This window comes from Strix uralensis, chromosome 32 (assembly GCF_047716275.1).
Source record: "Strix uralensis isolate ZFMK-TIS-50842 chromosome 32, bStrUra1, whole genome shotgun sequence".
Taxonomy (NCBI): domain Eukaryota; kingdom Metazoa; phylum Chordata; class Aves; order Strigiformes; family Strigidae; genus Strix; species Strix uralensis.
The window spans coordinates 2,307,826-2,325,417 of NC_134003.1; the positions used below are offsets into that span (position 1 = coordinate 2,307,826).

Consider the following 17,592-nt stretch of genomic DNA (forward strand, 5'->3'; position numbering starts at 1 on the left):
CGATACGCCCCGCTTCTCCCCCAAAAAAACCCAACTGGGCGCAGCCCGAGTGGTCCCACCCCCCCCGTCTAGCCCCACCGTCCCGGCGCGTTACCTGGCATGCCGAGGAGACCGCCCGCCACCGAGAGCTGGGGCGCCTGCGCAAAGTTGGAAAGCATGGAGCGGGCAGAGGTGGGGATGCCACGCTGCAAAGTGCTCTGGGGCTGCGGAGCCTGAGGAAGAGGAGAAGAAAGATGGGTGGAAGGCACCGGGGATGGCCCGGGAATCTGGAATCGCTGATGGGAGCTGCAGCCAGAGGGGGAAGAATTAAGTCGTGGGGTTTTTTTTGGAACGTGGGGAAAAAAATTTGGAGATGGCTCTCGTGGAGGGACGTCAGCGGGCGGCGGAGCGTGGGGCCGTGCTGCAGGGGCCCCCCCACCGGACGGATCCGCGGGGCAACGGGCGGGAGGGGAGAGCGGCGGCCGCTGCCGGCACGAGGGAACGGGGTGCAGGGGGCTGGGGTTAAAACCAACTCGACAGCCCCCCCGGGAAACAGGGAGCCAGACCCCAAAGAGAGAAAGCAGCGGGGTGCTCGCACCTCCCTCCTCGTCGGGGATCGCTCGCGGTGCCCGGGGCCGCGGAGGAGGGAAAGCAGCCGCTCACCTGCCGGAGCGTGTGGTGCCGCATGATGTTCTCCTGTTTGCTGACGCTGGAGACGGCCGGAGCCGCGGTGGGGGACAAGGCCGCCTGCTGCTGTAGCCTCTGCTCGATCTCCTGAGCCCAAGAACCAAAAGCACCCTCAGAGGCACGCGCCGAGCAATTAAGACCTCGTCTCCTCAACGAGACACACCAGGTCCGAGCTGACCCCCCACCCTGCCCCGGCGCTGGCCGCATCCCTGGAGTGGGGGGGGAAGCGGGTCCCTCTCCCCACCCTGCCCCGGCGCTCACGACACCGGCCGCGGTGGGGGGCATCCCCCACCCTCTCCCCACGCGCCGCAGTCGCCGCTTTTTATTGGAAACCCACTAAAAACCCGGCTGCTCTCCCAAAGTGTTACTGGAACCGCAGTCTTGCCGCAGCCAACACCAACAGCTTTTCTCTCTCTGCACCCACTTGTTACAAACAGCCCCAGGATTCTCCTCGCTCTGAAACACGCACGTCCCATTCGTCAGCAGCGAGATTCCACTTTGTATTTAGGGTTGTTTTTTTTTTTTTTTACAGTTCACAAATGATGATTCTGGTTTATTTTACCCCAGGGCCTCTAAAAATTTAGCAGATCTCCGCCTTCCACAGAAAAGCGAGCGGTTAAGTGACTTCCCACAAGTTCCAGGGAAGTTGGTGGCAAAACCAGAGAGGGGAGGCAGCTGTCCCCAGCCAGCCCCTGAGCTGCGAATCCAGAGGGAAAAAATGGCACAAAGGGAGAGGAGCAGCTCTGGACACGCAGCACCAGCCTCTCGCTGTTAGAAGCCCCACGTGCCGAGCTGGGCATCCCCACGGAGAAGCCAAATTCCTCAAGCCCCTCACTCCAAAAAGGCCATTGAATGACTCGAGCGTGTCCAGAGAAGGGCAACGGAGCTGGTGCAGGGTCTGGAGCACAGGTCTGATGGGGAGCGGCTGAGGGGACTGGGGGGGTTTAGTGTGGAGAAGAGGAGGCTGAGGGGAGACCTCCTGGCCCTCTGCAACTCCCTGAAAGGAGGGTGCAGAGAGGGGGGAGGAGTCTCTTGAGCCAAGGACCCAGCGGCAGGCCAAGAGGGAATGGCCTCAAGCTGCGCCAGGGCAGGGTCAGACTGGCTCTTCGGAAGGATTTCTTTGCAGAAGGGGTTGTTGGGCGTTGGAATGGGCTGCCCAGGGCAGGGGGGGAGTCCCCATCCCTGGAGGGGTTGAAGAGTCGGGTTGAGCCAGCGCTGAGGGATCTGGTGGAGTTGGGAACGGTCAGGGTGAGGTTCATGGTGGGGCTGGAGGAGCTTCAGGGGCTTTTCCAACCCAGAGGATTCTGGGATTCTGTGAAGTTCACACACAGGGAACCCCGACCGACCCACCGAAAAGCCGCGCGACTGGAGCTGCGTGAAGGGAAGGGGCACGGGGGGGCCCCGCAGCACGGGGTGGGGAGCTCCGGGCACGGAACAACCGCGGCGCAGCTGGCGGAGGGGCTGAGTACTTGCCTGCTCCTGCTGCAAAGCTTTCACGAAGGCGTTCTTCAGTCGGTTGGTGTGCTCTGCCTTCAGCGCCTTCTTCTGATTGGAAGTCATGCACTGCTCGCACAGGATCTTCCCGTTTTTCTCCTGTTTCCAGTGAGGGGTGAAGTCGGTGCGGCACTGGGCACAGACAAAGGGCTCCACACGCAGGAGGGACGCGCAGCTTTTCCCTGGGGGTCAACGAGAACGGGAGTTAGGTGGGAAAATGGGACAGAACCCCCCAGTTCTCACACTGCCCCCTCCCATCACAGGGTACGACATCCCTGGAGGGGTTTAAGAGTCTGGTTGACCCAGTGCTGAGGGATCTGGTGGACTTCAGTTCAGTTTTGGGCCCCTCACTCCAAAAAGGCCCTTGAATGACTCGAGCGTGTCCAGAGAAGGGCAACGGAGCTGGTGCAGGGTCTGGAGCACAGGTCTGATGGGGAGCGGCTGAGGGACCTGGGGGGGTTTAGTGTGGAGAAGAGGAGGCTGAGGGGAGACCTCCTGGCCCTCTGCAACTCCCTGAAAGGAGGGTGCAGAGAGGGGGGATGAGTCTCTTGAGCCAAGGACCCAGCGGCAGGCCAAGAGGGAATGGCCTCAAGCTGCGCCAGGGCAGGGTCAGACTGGCTCTTCGGAAGGATTTCTTTGCAGAAGGGGTTGTTGGGCGTTGGAATGGGCTGCCCAGGGCAGGGGGGGAGTCCCCATCCCTGGAGGGGTTGAAGAGTCGGGTTGAGCCAGCGCTGAGGGATCTGGTGGAGTTGGGAACGGTCAGGGGGAGGTTCATGGTTGGACTGGAGGAGCTTCAGGGGCTTTTCCAACCCAGAGGATTCTGGGATTCTGTGACAGCAACAGGCTCCCGCGTGCACGGTCGGAGCGAGAGGGAAGGTCCCAGCAAATAAACAGATTTTCAGGACAGCGTTGCATCAAAGTCCCACCCCGCTCTAGGCAAGAGCTCAGCATCCCAGGAGAGACACGGGAGAAATCCAGACCCCGGGACAGAACAACCCAGCGGTGCCGGGACCAGCTCTACAGGACTACAAAAAGCTGGGGGGGTCTTGGTGGTGGAGCCAGGCGAGGCAGCGATGCGCCGCAGTCACGCCGTGCTCTAGAAGCAGTGCAGGCTCGATCCCGTTCACCTGGGAGGTGACAACCTGGAGGGAAGGGTGAGCTGGGAGCTAAAACCTCCAGGGACAGGACCCCGGGCTGTCACAGCTCTGAGGATTTTGCATCTCAGCTCCCAGACCTTCACGCGGGGCAAGGGAAGGGCCCGGGAGTCCCCTCCCCAGGTGGGCACAGCCCGACGAGCCCCAGGGCGCAGACACGGCTGCTCCAGGGCCGGCTGCCGGCTCGGCACATCGAGGCCACCAGCCTCGCCAGACCGGCTCCGTGCCCACGGGCTTGGCACGCAGCTCCCTCACGCCCAGGGAGGGCCCAGGCTCTGCCCTCCCCTCCGCTGCAGCAAGGAGTGGAGTCCAGGGCTGGGTAAAACCAGAAACCGCTCTCTCGCAGCCTCGCGAGCCGCAGATTTTAGCATTCTGCACGTGGGAGCGCTGTCAGCGGCGGTCGAGGAAAGCTGCAGCCCCCCCGAGCTCACCTTGGCTGTCGATAACGCTCTGCACCACCTCCTCCAGCCCCACCATGTAGATGAACTCGCTGTTGGCTGCGCTGGGCAAGAAATGCAGCAGGGGAGCGGGTGGCTTCGGGGGTGGGATCTCCAGCAGCGTCTTTTCCAGCTGCTTGCGGAGGGCAAGCTTGGCGGCCGCCTGGGAGTTGGCAGCGTCGTTCAGAGCACTGGGGCTGGGGAGCGGAGACGACACCCTGTTGACAGTGCCAGGCTGGATGTGAGAGGCAAGGTTCATATAGATGGCTGAAGACGACGTACGCTGGCAAGGAACAGAAGAACTTGATTGCTGGAGAGGAAGAGGAGATGAGGATTAACACAGAAAATTAATACAGCCACTGACCACACCCCTAAAGGAACCTGGATGAGGCAAATCGCCTTCTCGCAACCCTCCCTCCGTCTGCAGACGTTCCCAAAAGGTGCTGGGGAGACAGGAGCCGCGCTGGGAGCTCATCTCAGTCCCTGTGATGCAGCAGAGCCCGCGCCGAGGAGCCCCCGGTGCACCAGAACCTGCGAGAGGAGTCTTGGGGCGCGGAGCAGCGCGGGGGCTTCCGCAGGCGAGGGGACACGTGCGCAGGATCCGGCCCCGGGACCCGGCAAAGTCCCGGCCGAGCGTGGGCAGCGCCGAGCGCCGCGATTCACGCGCCGGCACCATCGCTCGCTGCCGAGTTCTGCTCCTCCACCTCTCGCTTCGCTGAGCTGGCAGGCGCCCAGGCTGCAGCCCCGCTGCCAGATGGTGCCCGTCCCCTCCCACACAGGTGCTCCCAATGTGCCAATTCCCTCCTCTTCCCTCTCCAGCAGCTTTTCTCCCGCATCCTCCGTTCACTTGGATGCGCGGGCCCCTCTGGCACGTTGACGGTGGCAAAGCACGAAGACTTCTGCTGACCTGAGCACGCAGCTTTCGCAGTCTTTTGGGATCGGAAGCCATCAGTCTGCGACCTATTTAAGGCCAGGCAGGGTGCTGCCACCCGGCCTCCCTGTCCCCCAGGGGACGAACGCTTCTGCGCGGGCAAAGGGGAAAACCCCGAAGAGTAACAAACCCTCTCAGCGATTCAAACGGGGTCAGGCACCAAAGCTCGGGGGGCATGGTCGTGTCCATCGAGAACAACACACAGAAAAAAAATCAACCAGTTTGCCCCGTTTTTCTTTTTGAAGACTGCTAACACTCCACTGATTGGGAAAAAAAAAGGCAGAGGAGCAAGTTCATCCCAAACCAGTTAGCCCAGTGTAGGTCCAGGAAAATTAATGGCAGAGCTGATCAGGGATAACTCATGAAGATTTAAAGAAACAGATGATGAAATAACAATAACGAACTTACAGCTCTTCTGTAAGAGTAGCCGGGGTGGGTTTTTAATCAAACATGTAATTAGTTTGTTTGTTGTTCAGGTGCAAGACTTTCCGACTGTTGTGCAGTCACGTTTATCACTTATAAATTTGCACTACACGATCGTGCGGACAGATTAAACAGCTCAAGGGCTGGCGACAAAACCCTAAAAGTAATTAACAGGGGTCATTAACCTGGGCCCACCCTCAGAGCATCTCGGCCAAGCGTTGCAGTCCGAGACAAGGGACAGAGACCGTCCCACAGCGCGGGACACGCAGCCCAGGAACGGCAGCAGGAAGGTTTGGCCGCTTTATGCGGCGCCAGTGCTAGAACTGGAAAGTGTTGTTTTTTATCCCCTCTCCATTTCCAGTCTTCAAGGAAGTCTTTCCATTCTTCCAAAGGTAAAAAAGAATGGGTTTAAGGGTCCTGCTCCTCGACTGCAGGGAGCTCGCTGCGCTCTTCCGGCGGAGAGAAGCGGAGGAGAAGCGCCCGTGAGCGGGAAGAGGAACCAGAGCTGCTCACAAACCCGCCTCACCGGGGCCTTCGCGTCGCCGTTACAGCAGGAGGCCGGTGCTGCTCGGATGAACCAGTGCTTTGGCAGCTCCAAATAGGACGTTTTCAAATTATTTATCGTTTCATTCTTCCACGCAGGTCAAGGACGCCCATCTTCATCCACGCTTGGGATGCAAGCAAGCTTCGCTCCGACGTCTTCACGCCGAGCTCTCCGTGGCACCCAGACTCGTTAAGCCACCTCCTATTTTTTCCCTTCTTGCTAACCCCACCAGGCAACCGTGCCTAAAACCCAGCACTACTGAACCAAAAATCAGTAACCTACCGGCTGGTAGTTGATGGCTGGATTCATGCTTGGAGTTGTAGTGCGGATGAGGCCAGGTTTAGGAGGAACCCGCTGCCCTTGTAACTGGGCAGGGTTCGGAGCAATCACACGCTGCGACATAAGCATATGGGGCAGAGTCGTGTTTGTGGCAGACCTAATGACACTGTGACCCTGCCGAGAAAGGACACAAGAAAGAAATTTAAAAAAAAAAAAAAAAAAAGGACTTGAGGAAAACCAGAATTTTTAGTTCTCTGCTCAGGTTCTGCAACAGCAGAGCATTTCCACTTATCTGTAATTCCAGTTAACTTCTAACACAAGACACAGCTCAAAGAACTTAACTTTTCCTCTAATTGTCCATTATTTTAAATAATCATGGCCATTTTGCCCGAAGGGAGGATGTAGAGAGGCTGGAATTGCACCTGAGTCAAGAAAAGGGGTAGTAATCCCGTGGAGCAAGCGCTTCCCAGGAGCCAGCTTCCCATCCCAGAGCTCCAGGGTCGAGAGGCCGGGATGTTTTGGAAGGTCATTTTCAAGACGCGTGTTTGTGGTTTATCTTTGCGTGAAAAACAACCCCTCAATTTGATCAATATGGAAAAACGCAAGGGGAAAAAGGAAGGATTTAAAAAAAAAAAATAAAAAAGTAAGGAGGCTGTTTGCCAGCTGCACAGAGCTATTAAAACCAGAATTCACACCGGTGCCGGAGTTCAAAGCGAAACAGTTATGAGTCCTGACGAAGAGGGAGATGGGTGTTTGCCTCTGGTGCAGGAATGCAGAGGCATGTTACAAACCTCAATCCCAGGCAGTCAGAAACACGACACCAGGACTGGAAAAGACCTGAGCGCAGGCTGAGCCAGGGCTTGACCTGCCCAGGCTTCTCCTAAGGCTCAGCTCACTGCAAGGTCTTGGTGGCTCCGGGCGCCGCCAGAACGGCTCCAGGGGGGGGATGACAGGTAAAAGGGCTCAATTTTTTTTTATCAGAGATGATCTTAAAACATTAAACACCTTCTGTCTGACAACCTTTTTCTCCCCGCCCCCCCCTTTTCTTTTTTTTATTCGACTTGTTCTTCGCTGTCACACATAAGAAAAGCTCCACAAAGACTGTGCAAACAATGCGTTTCCTCTTCTCCTAAAGCCCGTTTCCTTTACCAGCCCCATCCCACTGCGAAGCCACAATAGACTTGACCCCGAATCGTTGCCATAGCAAAGAAAACAAATGCCACAAACAAAGGAGATGGTTAATGGAGGGAGTAAATGATCAGCAAGTCTGAAATGAAAGTCTTTTGGCACAGGCAGGAGAACGCCAGAGGCAGGCAGACACGCCGGAGGGTCAACTCCATCCTCGTCCCGGGCACCGTCCTCCCAGCATCTGGGTTCACAGCTGCATCGCTGGGACTTTATTCCAACATATTATCAAAGAAATAGAACTGACAGCCCCCTGCGGAAAGGACAAAGTCCATTTCCTGAGGCTACAGAGCTCGGGGACGGGGTGAGAGCGTGCCCCACGGTGGTGGGAGACCCCACGGCCCGCAGCAGAGCTGGACCAAGCCCCAGGAGAGAAACCCCTGTCGCCCGCCAGCGCCAAGGCCCCGCTCCGCCGGCGCGGGCCACGCACCCTCCTTCCAGTGAGCTCATACCCTTGGCTTCTTGTTTACCCCTGCAACGTTAAACAATCGTCTCGTCTAGAATTAGCATTCTTCCAGCGCGCAGGCAGAAAGGTAGCCGTGTCAGACAGCACCCTGCTCTGCCTATAGCGCTTTCCCAAAGAAGGTAAACATTTCAATTCCCTGTTTCATTTGTGTTTTTCTTCACCCTCTTCCTCTGAGCCGTTTCAAAACGCCGCTCTGCTGACCGGCCGTCCCTGCGGGTAAGTGTAAATGAGCAGTTTTCTCCCTGCAGCCCCAGAACTTGCATTGCCCAAAGCAGCAGACAACTTTCTTCAGGGCCACCACATCTAAATTCAGCTCCTTCTTCCACCAAACGACCCAATTCGTCAGCTGGCCTACCCTCCAGACCTCCCCGCTGAAAAATCCACCACTTCTAAAGCAGCAGAGCACCCAGACCTCCTCTTGGAAAAAGCCTCTCGGGCAGAGACAAACACGCAGCGTTGCGTGTGTGCCAAACAAAATTACAGTCTTTTGCACAGAAAATGGGTGACAGGAGGGCTCACCTGTAATGTCCTTAAGTTCTGAGGCTCAACCCCCTGAGCTCCAGGCCTGGAGGGAAGCTTGGACAGTCCCTGCTGTCCCACGTGAGCAGGAGATGGCTGGACAATAGACGCCGCATTCTGGACAACTGGAGTCTAGATTGAGAGAAAATGAGAAGCGGCGTCAGCGGACGGTGCTTGGAAAGGAAATCCATCGACAGCCCCGACGCGGACCAAGCCTCATCGATGCTACATCAAATATTAATACTTCAGAGCTGCATAGATTTATCTTCTCAGCTGGCCCCGAGGGCAGCACGCTGGGCAGGACGGGCTGTGGATTTGCTACAGACACACTTTGGTAAGAAATATCACCCAGGAGGCCCAAAGTGGAGCAAAGGAAGGTCCAAGAGCAAAGCAAGTCTTTGTGTTTGCCCGCTAACAGGCTTCTGCGAGGCCAAGCACCTTCCCCTCATCCCACCCAGCCCCAAACGACGCTGCTCAGAGCTTCACCTTCTGTACCACGTTCTCCTTTTGCAGCTGACTTTGCCTCAGTTTCTTCAGCAACACAAGCCTGGCCTCCTCCAGCCGTAGCTCATCCCGAAGCTGCTTGATCAGCTGCTGTCGCTCCTCTATGCTTTTACCCTGCAGAGAGGCAGAAAATCAGTCAAAACTCACACAGCTGAAACCTGCTGCTGGCGCTTTGGTGGCAGGAGAGTGTGAGAAAGCTTTAAAACAAGCAAGAATTTGTACCATGGATAACCAAGGATGCAAGACCTGGATCCTCACGCCCAGAAGTTACCACGTTGCTCAGGAACCCCCTTAGCTCCCCAAAAAGCAGAACCCCCCCCGCAGCAGAACGGCTCTCGGCAGAGCAGCTGCCCGGGACAGCTGAGAAACCCCTTACCTTAAACATTTCAAGATTTGCTGCCTTAAGTCTTTCCTCCATACGAGAGCTGGAACGGGGACTGGATGCCTCATTATCAGAGAGGACAATTATATCTGGTGAAGGGGTTAATCGTCCCCTGTCCTGGTCACTGCGTAACAGAAGGGAATAAAATATAAAATAAAATACTGAGCCACAACACCAAGAGATCAGCAGCAAATTTGGGAGCGGGACAACCACCCCCTCCACCACGGGTGCGACCCGGAGCTCGGCAGAGCCGAGGAACGGGAGCGGGTCGGCGTCAGGCCGGGAGCATCCTCCGCTCGCAGGAGGGAAAAGACTCGTTCAAAAACGTTTTCCTCCCCAGGGTGAACGGTGGGTTGTTTTAAGCGCAAGGTAAGCAAACACGTGATGCAAACCCTATCTGGGAGAGGAGCGGCCGGGTGTTAATAATGAACCATCTAGTAACTAAAGAGGGAGACACAACCGTAGCCAGGTGCTGAGATGAGAGGGAACAGGGAGATACTCCGGCCTGGTGTTGTTCATACTTACTCAGGAAGGTCACACGATGCTGGAGATGAGAACGGGCTAAGTCCCCCAGTTAACAGAAATGTAAATACTCCATGCCTGTCTCAATACAAATCTATTTTAAAAGGTCACTCCATAAAGGAAAATCTGAATAAATAACCTGTGTAGAGTCAAAAGATCCAGTTGAACCATGACCTAGAAATCAGTAAACGAAAGGAGCAGCCACGACAACAGCCCATCACTGGGGAAAAAAAAATTAAAAAAAAAAAAATCAATGCTCTAATCCAGCAGTATCCAAGCATCGCACTGTTCACGGTGGCATCGCTCAGAGTAAGGAGACACTAATAAAAGCCCTTTGCTATCACCAATTTAATGTAATGGTGCTTGGAGAGCCTTGGAAAAACGCTAAATAGTCCAGTGTGAAGCAGCACGAGCACCGTGGTTATGAAGGTGCCGGGTGCGCTGTCACCGAGGCAGCCAGACTCACCCCCCGCGGGCTCACGGGAAGGTGTGAGGATGCAGGGAGGAAGGAGACGCACAGATTATCTTATCCAGAATTTTTGGCTTTGAGCACCCAGGAGGAAGCTCCCAGGCTCGGCTGCTCCAAGGACGGTGGGTCCGGAGAGGATGCTCGGAGCAGGACGCTGCCTCGCAGCGGGGTTTTGCCTTCGACAGCTTCGTCCCCCAGATGTTCCAGCTGCTTCCGTGGGCGTTTCGGAGCACTCGTGCTGCGCAGCTGCCCCCTTCTCCAGCCGCTGCCCCTCCACGCCAAACCCCCTCGATCGTGGAGTCTGCAAGTCACCGGAGAAATGCCCCCAACAGCGTGGCTCCAAAGCATCAAAAGAGAAATCAAAGAAGAAATCAACGCCGTGAGAGCTCCCGGCTGAGCCCAAAAGCACCGGGACACGGCTCTGCGCAGTGTTCGCGGGTGCGGTATTGCAGAGCCCTCAATAACCTCTTCGTGGGCCGTCACACATTCAAGGCGTCACGGGAAGGTGGTACCTGCTGACCAAGACACACCCTGTTCCTGCGGATCCTTTCAGCACCCCCCGGTCGCTGCGTGTGGGACCCAACCCGGGGGTTTTCCAGCTGCTGCTCCCTCTCCGGAGCGGAGGTTTCTCAGGATGCTGGTGGCAGGAGGGTTTCCCGCCGGGGCTGAGTTTGTTGAGGTTCGTTTGGATGAGCTGTGGGGGGATGTGGGGTAGGGGAGAACTTTGTCGAGTCGGGCTGAGGGTTGGACTCGCTGATCCCGAGGGTCTTTTCCAACCTGAATGACTCTGGGATTCTGAGGTGTGTCCCAGCAGCACGGTCGGCAGAGAAGGTCCAGAGCATTGAGCTAAAGTCAGCCCAAGCAAACCAACCCACATCTGAGGAGTTTTATATTTAACTGGCCAAGAGCAAGAGCTGCTTTTGGCTGAGCCTTCAACAGCTCCCGAGCAGCCCATCACCCCTCCTCAGCATTTTATCTGGCTCCTGCTGCGAGCTACCCAAGGTGCCTATCTCCAAACTATCAGTTAGGACACGAAACGGCTCGGGAATAAACACGTCCTCGCAACAAAGCGGGGATCCCGGGTCAACCCGCAGCCACCGTTCCCCAAACGGAGTTTGAAATGTCAATAAATATGGCGATGACCAAGTGTTTGGACAGGAGGCTCTCTGGTAGGCACGTCAGAAATAAAACGGGCTTTGGCAGAAGGTCCCTTCCCCCATCAGCATCAGGGCTGCTCGCACGGACCCCGCAGGCACCGAACCCCTTATTTTGCTGCAAGTCTCCGGATGCGCTTTGCTTTGAGTAACAGCACCCCAAACTCTCGGCCTAGAGGGACCGAAGGCAATCGAGCATTGAGCACAACAGGTTTTCTTGCTCCTCTCGTATCCTCGGCCACATCTGGGGCGCACCCGGAGTGAAAAAGCATCGGATTTTGGTTGAGGATTTTCCTAAACGCAGGCTGTCGTTAGGGTTGCTGGTGATTATTTTGCACAAGCATCCAGATACGTCCGGGGCTGTTTTATTTACATTCCGTTGAGGGGGAAAAAAAAGCAAAGGCAGCGTCAAAACCAGACAGGGGAAAACAGGGCCATCTGCAAAGAATTGCTGAATATGTCAGGATTGTTTTATTTACTTTTGTCAAGGGAAGAGCGTAATTACAACAAAACTACTGGACGAAGAGCTGCGCGCAGGAGGCAGGCAGAGGGGAGAAGACGTGGAGCACGTTCCCAAGTAAATTCCAGCTTAGCGACCCCTTATCAGCTGGTTAGGAAAATTAAACACCCCTGGCCTTGCTTCTCTTCCTAGAGATGCTTTTCACACTCATTTCTGAACTCGCAGCAGAATTTTTCTACCTCTTTTTAGGGCTGATTTCTTTTCAACCACGGTTAGGGATTCAAGCGTCCGCATCCGATGCTGGTACCCAACTGGATTCCCTGCATCTTGCACAATATTCGAGCTCTCCGCAGCGCCCGCCAGCTCTTCTGGGGGAGGGCGACCTGCACAGTAACTTACCCAGAGCCGTGGTTACTCCTACACTGTTTAACACCTCGAGGGCTTAAACCCCCTCGCCCAGTGGCTGAGGATCACCCGTGTTGTCTCACCCTCAGGGCTTCCTGGGAGAGCTGCACTTTTCAGAGGTGCAACACCCCGATGATAAACTCGGAGCAGGACACAAGTAAACCCCAGGCACCTACGAAGGGCGTCGCTTGTACCCGAACACTCCCACGAGCATAGATAAAACCCTGTGGTGCACAATAATAAATTCTTCAGATTTTACAGGAGGCTGAACCAGCGGGAGAGGTGACCGGGCAGATTTAAGCCACATATTTTGTCATTATTTTTTCTCTAATCCAGGTGGTTTTCTCCCTCCCACCTCCAGCACTCCAGGGCTGTTCCCCACTTCTGATGCTCTGCAAGCCAGGGTGTGACAGATAACCACGTGCCCACGAAGGCATCAATCTTTATAATATTTACTATACTGACAGCACCCAGACGGGGCCTGCAGCGTTGAGATCCCCTCCAAGTCCCCCGTCCATCACCTGCTCACCAGCCCCTGTCGGGACAGGAGCCCCCCAGAAGTGCAGGCAGCACCCCCTCATCATCCAAAAGCCACCACCAACACAAAAAGACCCCGACATGATGCATCAACAAAGACAAAACAATCTCGGTTTTGCCGAATCACAATCCCGGTTCCTCGATGAACAGGGAGAGGACAGACAATGCTGGCAGCACCCACCCTGTCACGAAAAGGGCTCACCCTGCCCTCAGAAGCAGCCAAACTTCCCGTACGGCCACACGCAAAGACGTACTCAACCCTCCGGGACACCGGGATCGATCTCCGGGCCCGGGAATGCAGCTCCCGGCGCTGCAGGTGTGGCTCTGCCCCGGGATCACCCCCCCCCCCCTTCGGCCACGCTTCACCTGCAGATACCCAGTTCCTGAGCAAGGTGCAGGCGTTCCTCTGAGGCACCAAGAAAACAGTCACAGACTGGTCTGGGTTGGAAGGGACCTTTAAAGGTCACGTAGCCCAATCCCCCTGCCCCGGGCAGGGCCACCTTCCACTAGCCCAGGTTGCCCAAAGCCCCGTCCAACCTGGTCTTGAACCCTTCCAGGGAGGGGGCAGCCACAGCTTCTCTGGGCAGCCTGTGCCAGGGCCTCACCCCCCTCCCAGGGAAGAATTTCTGCCTTCGATCTCACCTAAATCTCCCCTCTCTCAGTTTAAACCCGTTCCCCCTCGTCCTATCCCTCCCCCCCGATCAAGAGTCCCTCCCCCCTTTCCTGTAGCCCCTTTCAGTCCTGGGAGGCCGCTCTAAGGTCTCCCCGGAGCCTTCTCTCCTCCAGCTGAACCCCCCAACTCTCTCAGCCCGTCCTCACAGGGGGGTGCTCCAGCCCCCCGAGCATCTTCGTGGCCTCCTCTGGCCCCGCTCGAGCAGGTCCGTGTCCTTCTGCTGTTGGTGCCCCCAGAGCTGGACCCAGCACTGCAGGGGGGTCTCACAGAGCGGAGCAGAGGGGGAGAATCCCCCCCTCGCCCTGCTGCCCACACTGCTCTGGGTGCAGTCCAGCACACGGGTGGCTGCCAGTGCACATCACCGGCCCGTGTCCAGTTTTTCATCCATCAAAACATCATGGGAAGGTCTCAGCACTTTTCACCTACTTAAAACAGGACTCCCCCGTCCTGCTCCTCAGCCTGTTTGCCAAGCCTGTGCTGGCTCGGCATCCAAATCAAGACAAAAAATCATTAACGTTTGTTTCCTTCTCCCTCTCAAGAAGGCTGAAATAACATCAGAGGCGGGATGCACCGGTGCTGCGCAGCACATGGGACCCTCCAACTCCCCCCCCCCGAACCTGGCTGCAGGTGTCGGCTGCGGAAATTGAGTTGCCAGAGTTCACCCACGATAAAAATCAGGTGCGTGCGCATTGCACGTACGGAGAGCGCGAGGAACGCCACGGCTCCTCCTGGAAAACAGACACAGCTCCCCAGCACTCGACCGCTCAGGCAACTGCTGCTCACGAGCAGCCTCAGTCTCAGCAGCGAACACGTTTACTTCTTCCTCACAGAGGCACTAGCCTGGCCAGGGTCAGGTTTGAGAGCGACTGTCCGTGCCCCTTGCATCAGATCTGGCCTCCAGCTAAATAAAGGATTTCTGCTGCCGCTTTTGTGGGTGCTAATAAAAAATCCTGGCTGGAGGGGACACCCTCCTCCTCACACACACCGGCAGGGTCTGCTCTGCCAGCCACGCGACGGTCGTAGCTTATGGTACTAAACGTATGGATGGAGGAAGAAACAAAATCCATCTGGTTTTGGGGTAGAATAAGAAGGGCAGCAGAAGCAAAAACAATGAAAGAAGAGTGCTGAATGCCTTCCAGAGAAACTCTACTGGGAGAGCAGGCTCCGCTCCTCGGCGTTCAGCCAAAGGGACCTCGCAGACACCAGGAAGATTCCCCCAGGCCCGCAAAATGTCGATTTAATTTCTGACTTGGGTTCTCACATCTGGCAGAGCACGGGATTAACAACAGGCAAGCTACAGACTCTAGTCGTTTGGCACCTACCTTCTCCTTGCGCTCATATCCACCGGCTCATCGTTAATGTTTTCCTTCCCTGGCCTCCCTGCAGTCCTGCCATCCCCATGGGGCCTAAGGCTCCCATTCAGCTTTTCTTCATAGACTTTCACACCATCCTGTTTCACCGGGAGCTCGTGGGGCACCTCAATGCCCGAGAGGTCTTTCCTCTTCAGCAGTGCCAGCATCTTCAGGCGCTCCATCGCCTCATGTCCCTCCATTTTCAATCTCTTTGCCAGGACATCATCCCGATCATCTGCTTGGTCCAAGCTCCGTTTCAAGAGGTTCAGGCGCAGAGCATCTTCCGTCATTCTGTCCATCCTGTGGGACAGAGGTCGACAGAAGGACACAATCAGTATCACGGCAAACAGAAAACGGCTGCGGCAGACCCGGCTTAACTCCCCGGGGCCGGCGGGGACCTCGGAGCCCAGCCTCCCCCCTCGGGGAGCACCGACCTCCCACGCGCCTGCATGCGGTGACCTGCCGGCAGCAGTGCTGCGCGCTTTTAGCCCCGATCCTAAACCAGCCAGGTGGGGAGTTTCCCAAGCAGAAGGAACCGCACGACCCCAGTGGGCGAGAGCACCCCGAAACCCTTGAGAACAGGGGCACAATCCCTCGCTGGGCATTAAAGCGCCTCCGGCTGCGACTCGACAAGATTGACTAGAACAGGGAGCCGGAAAACACTCGAGTCATCCAGGGACACGACGAGGGCAGTTCAGCTCCTTCACTACACGTGCCCAGCCTGTTACCATAAGGCTTCATTTGCAAGCTTCATGCTGTAGACTTTTGTTTTCTGAGGGGACCCAAGGCGTGGTTTGAGCCCCCCGCTATCAGCACGAACGGCACGGCACGCCAAGTTTGGTAGCAAGCTTCCAAAATACAGAAAATCCCCCATCACGCCGTTTTTCCTGCTCCTTCCAGGCTCTGGGGTGAAGTTGCCCTGTTAGTCGGTGAGGAATGCGAGGCACCTTCTCACTCAAAGGATGAAGGCACACGCAGGACCATCCCCACCCACGCTCGCTCTCCATCTTCCCCTGCCTCTCCTCCAGGTGCAGAAATACCCCGTGGCAAACAGATGCAGTAAAAAGAGGAAGGAGCCGCAGAGCCCATCCCAACCCCATGTCTCTGCTCCCAGGCTGATAAGAAACGAGCTACAACAAAAAAACAGCCAAGGCAGCTCCACCTGAAAACAAGGAAAGACCAGCTCGGTGAGGTCTTTACCTACCGACATGCAGACCGGGGCTGGGGACGATGACAAACAACCGGGGAGTAAATCAGAATTAGGACGTGGCCGTCTCAAGAACGCCGATAACTTTTCCCGCTCCGCGCACCAGCAGCTCGCAGGGGCTGGTTAATGAGGTCTGTGTGCTCCGAGCTGAAAGACGAGGCCAGAGCAGCCAAATCTCGGGCACCTCTGCTCCTCCGCGCTCGCTTCAGGTGGAGCTGCCTGAACTTGGCTCCAAGTCACTCACGAGATAAAGCTCCACCGAGCCAAATTTCTGCCAGGAGAAGGTTGTTCTGGCTCAGTTATAAATCCCCTGTAATTACACATCTTCCGAAGCACGGCTGTCACACAAGTTCAACTACAGCACCACGATGATTTAAAGGGTATGAACCGCGCTAGAGAAAACTTACTCTTTAGAAAAGGGGTGCAGTCACGGCAGGCAGCAAGAAAACAAATGCAAATCTGCAACGCAACAGAAAAAAAAGTCTGACCAAGCTTCTGGCACGGTCCAATCTCAAAGAGGCTGCCATGTTCAGAGGGAGCACCTTAGACTTCTTTCTACTTGACAGTCTAGTCTCTCTGCAGGAAAATGCACGTCTGCTGCAACCAAATATAGAAAGGCAAGCACGGGCAAGCCAAGGAAGACACATGAAATGCCGCTCTCCACCCCCATCCCTAAGAAGTGACCCCAGGTTAAATTGAAGCTGTGAGTGGCGGTGGGTTATTTAAGACACCATGGGATAGCGAGAAGCCTCACCGCACCCAGCGCTGCGGTCTGGATCCGGCTGCTGGGAAAGCGCCGAGCTCCAATTAACTCAGCCATGAAAGGGCCTCCACGGCTGCTTCCTCCACTTCATACTCCTGGGAGATGAAAGCAAGCGAGGAGGAGGAGGAGGAGGGAGAAGTCCAGATACCTGGCAGACAAAGGCTGACGCACAAGGAGGGAGCGCAGGCACTTTCTAACCAGTCGTCGCCTCGCTGTTTGCTCGAGGACACGTCAAAAAAAGCATCCCTAGACAGTGGTACCCACCCCGCCGCGCGGGCAAGTCATCCTGCAGGTTCTTCCCTCCTGAGAAACCGCTGCGTCCCTCCAAAACGAGCTCCGCAGCGATACGTAAACTGAACGCGTCACTTCAAAAAAAAAAAAAAAAAACCTCAAAACAACACAGGCCGAGCACAGGAGAGCCGGTGCCACCTTGACTGATAAGCAATCTGAAGCAATTTCGCTGAATTACGTCTTGATGCTCAAAAACCTTGTGCTGCTTCACGCACGTGGGTATTTCACGTCACGTGTTCTGCCACCAAGACAAACGCAGCTGTAATACTGCTGGCAAGCAGAAAAATAAAACAATACTAGAGAGCACAAAGGACTTCCAGGCTGCCTGAGCTCACAACGGTGGTCTCCTGGCCTTCAGAAAGGTGGTGAGATGTACCCACGCGAGGAAAACCATCAGAACGTGGTAAAAATCAACCCATTTTTAAAAACGTGAAAGGTGACATCTGCACCTCAAGGTGCCACATCCAGCAAACTTGACACAGCAGGGGGAAAAAAAAAAAAAAAGCAGCGTACCCAAAGGGAGAGTTGCTGGGCTCTGACGAGGATTCAGGTGGAGCCATGCCCCTGCACAGGCAGTTTGAAGCGAGCTAAAGCACCGCCACGAAACACGAGCGGGGTCGTGGGTCTCCTTGAAAGACCCACGGCAGAAGAAGTTGCCTGTTAGCAAGTGCTGGTCTGGAGCCGGGCTGCCTCCGCACGCCCGCCAGCAGAAGGAAGCTGTAAAGCCCCGTCTGCAGGCGAGGAGGAGCGTTTTCACCTCGCTCCCATCCGAGTC

At 56.1% G+C, this 17,592-nt stretch overlaps 1 protein-coding gene across 3 annotated transcripts in view; it reads right to left on the reverse strand.

The window, feature by feature from the left end:
* The window catches only part of GATAD2B (GATA zinc finger domain containing 2B), a 44,853-nt gene that overhangs the window by 3,765 nt on the left and 23,496 nt on the right, over nt 1-17,592 (reverse strand). For 2 of the 3 annotated variants that reach the window (XM_074853050.1, XM_074853052.1), the window contains exons 2-10: nt 14,527-14,856; nt 8,979-9,108; nt 8,585-8,716; nt 8,099-8,230; nt 5,932-6,102; nt 3,746-4,061; nt 2,140-2,342; nt 643-753; nt 95-212 (exon numbers count right to left, since the gene is read on the reverse strand). In XM_074853050.1, coding sequence (XP_074709151.1) covers nt 95-212; nt 643-753; nt 2,140-2,342; nt 3,746-4,061; nt 5,932-6,102; nt 8,099-8,230; nt 8,585-8,716; nt 8,979-9,108; nt 14,527-14,855 — 1,642 coding nt within the window. In that variant the 5' untranslated portion in view covers nt 14,856. Of the gene's footprint in view, nt 1-94; nt 213-642; nt 754-2,139; nt 2,343-3,745; nt 4,062-5,931; nt 6,103-8,098; nt 8,231-8,584; nt 8,717-8,978; nt 9,109-14,526; nt 14,857-15,760; nt 15,892-17,592 lie in introns of those variants that run through there. The other variant, XM_074853051.1, reaches the window with a different exon arrangement.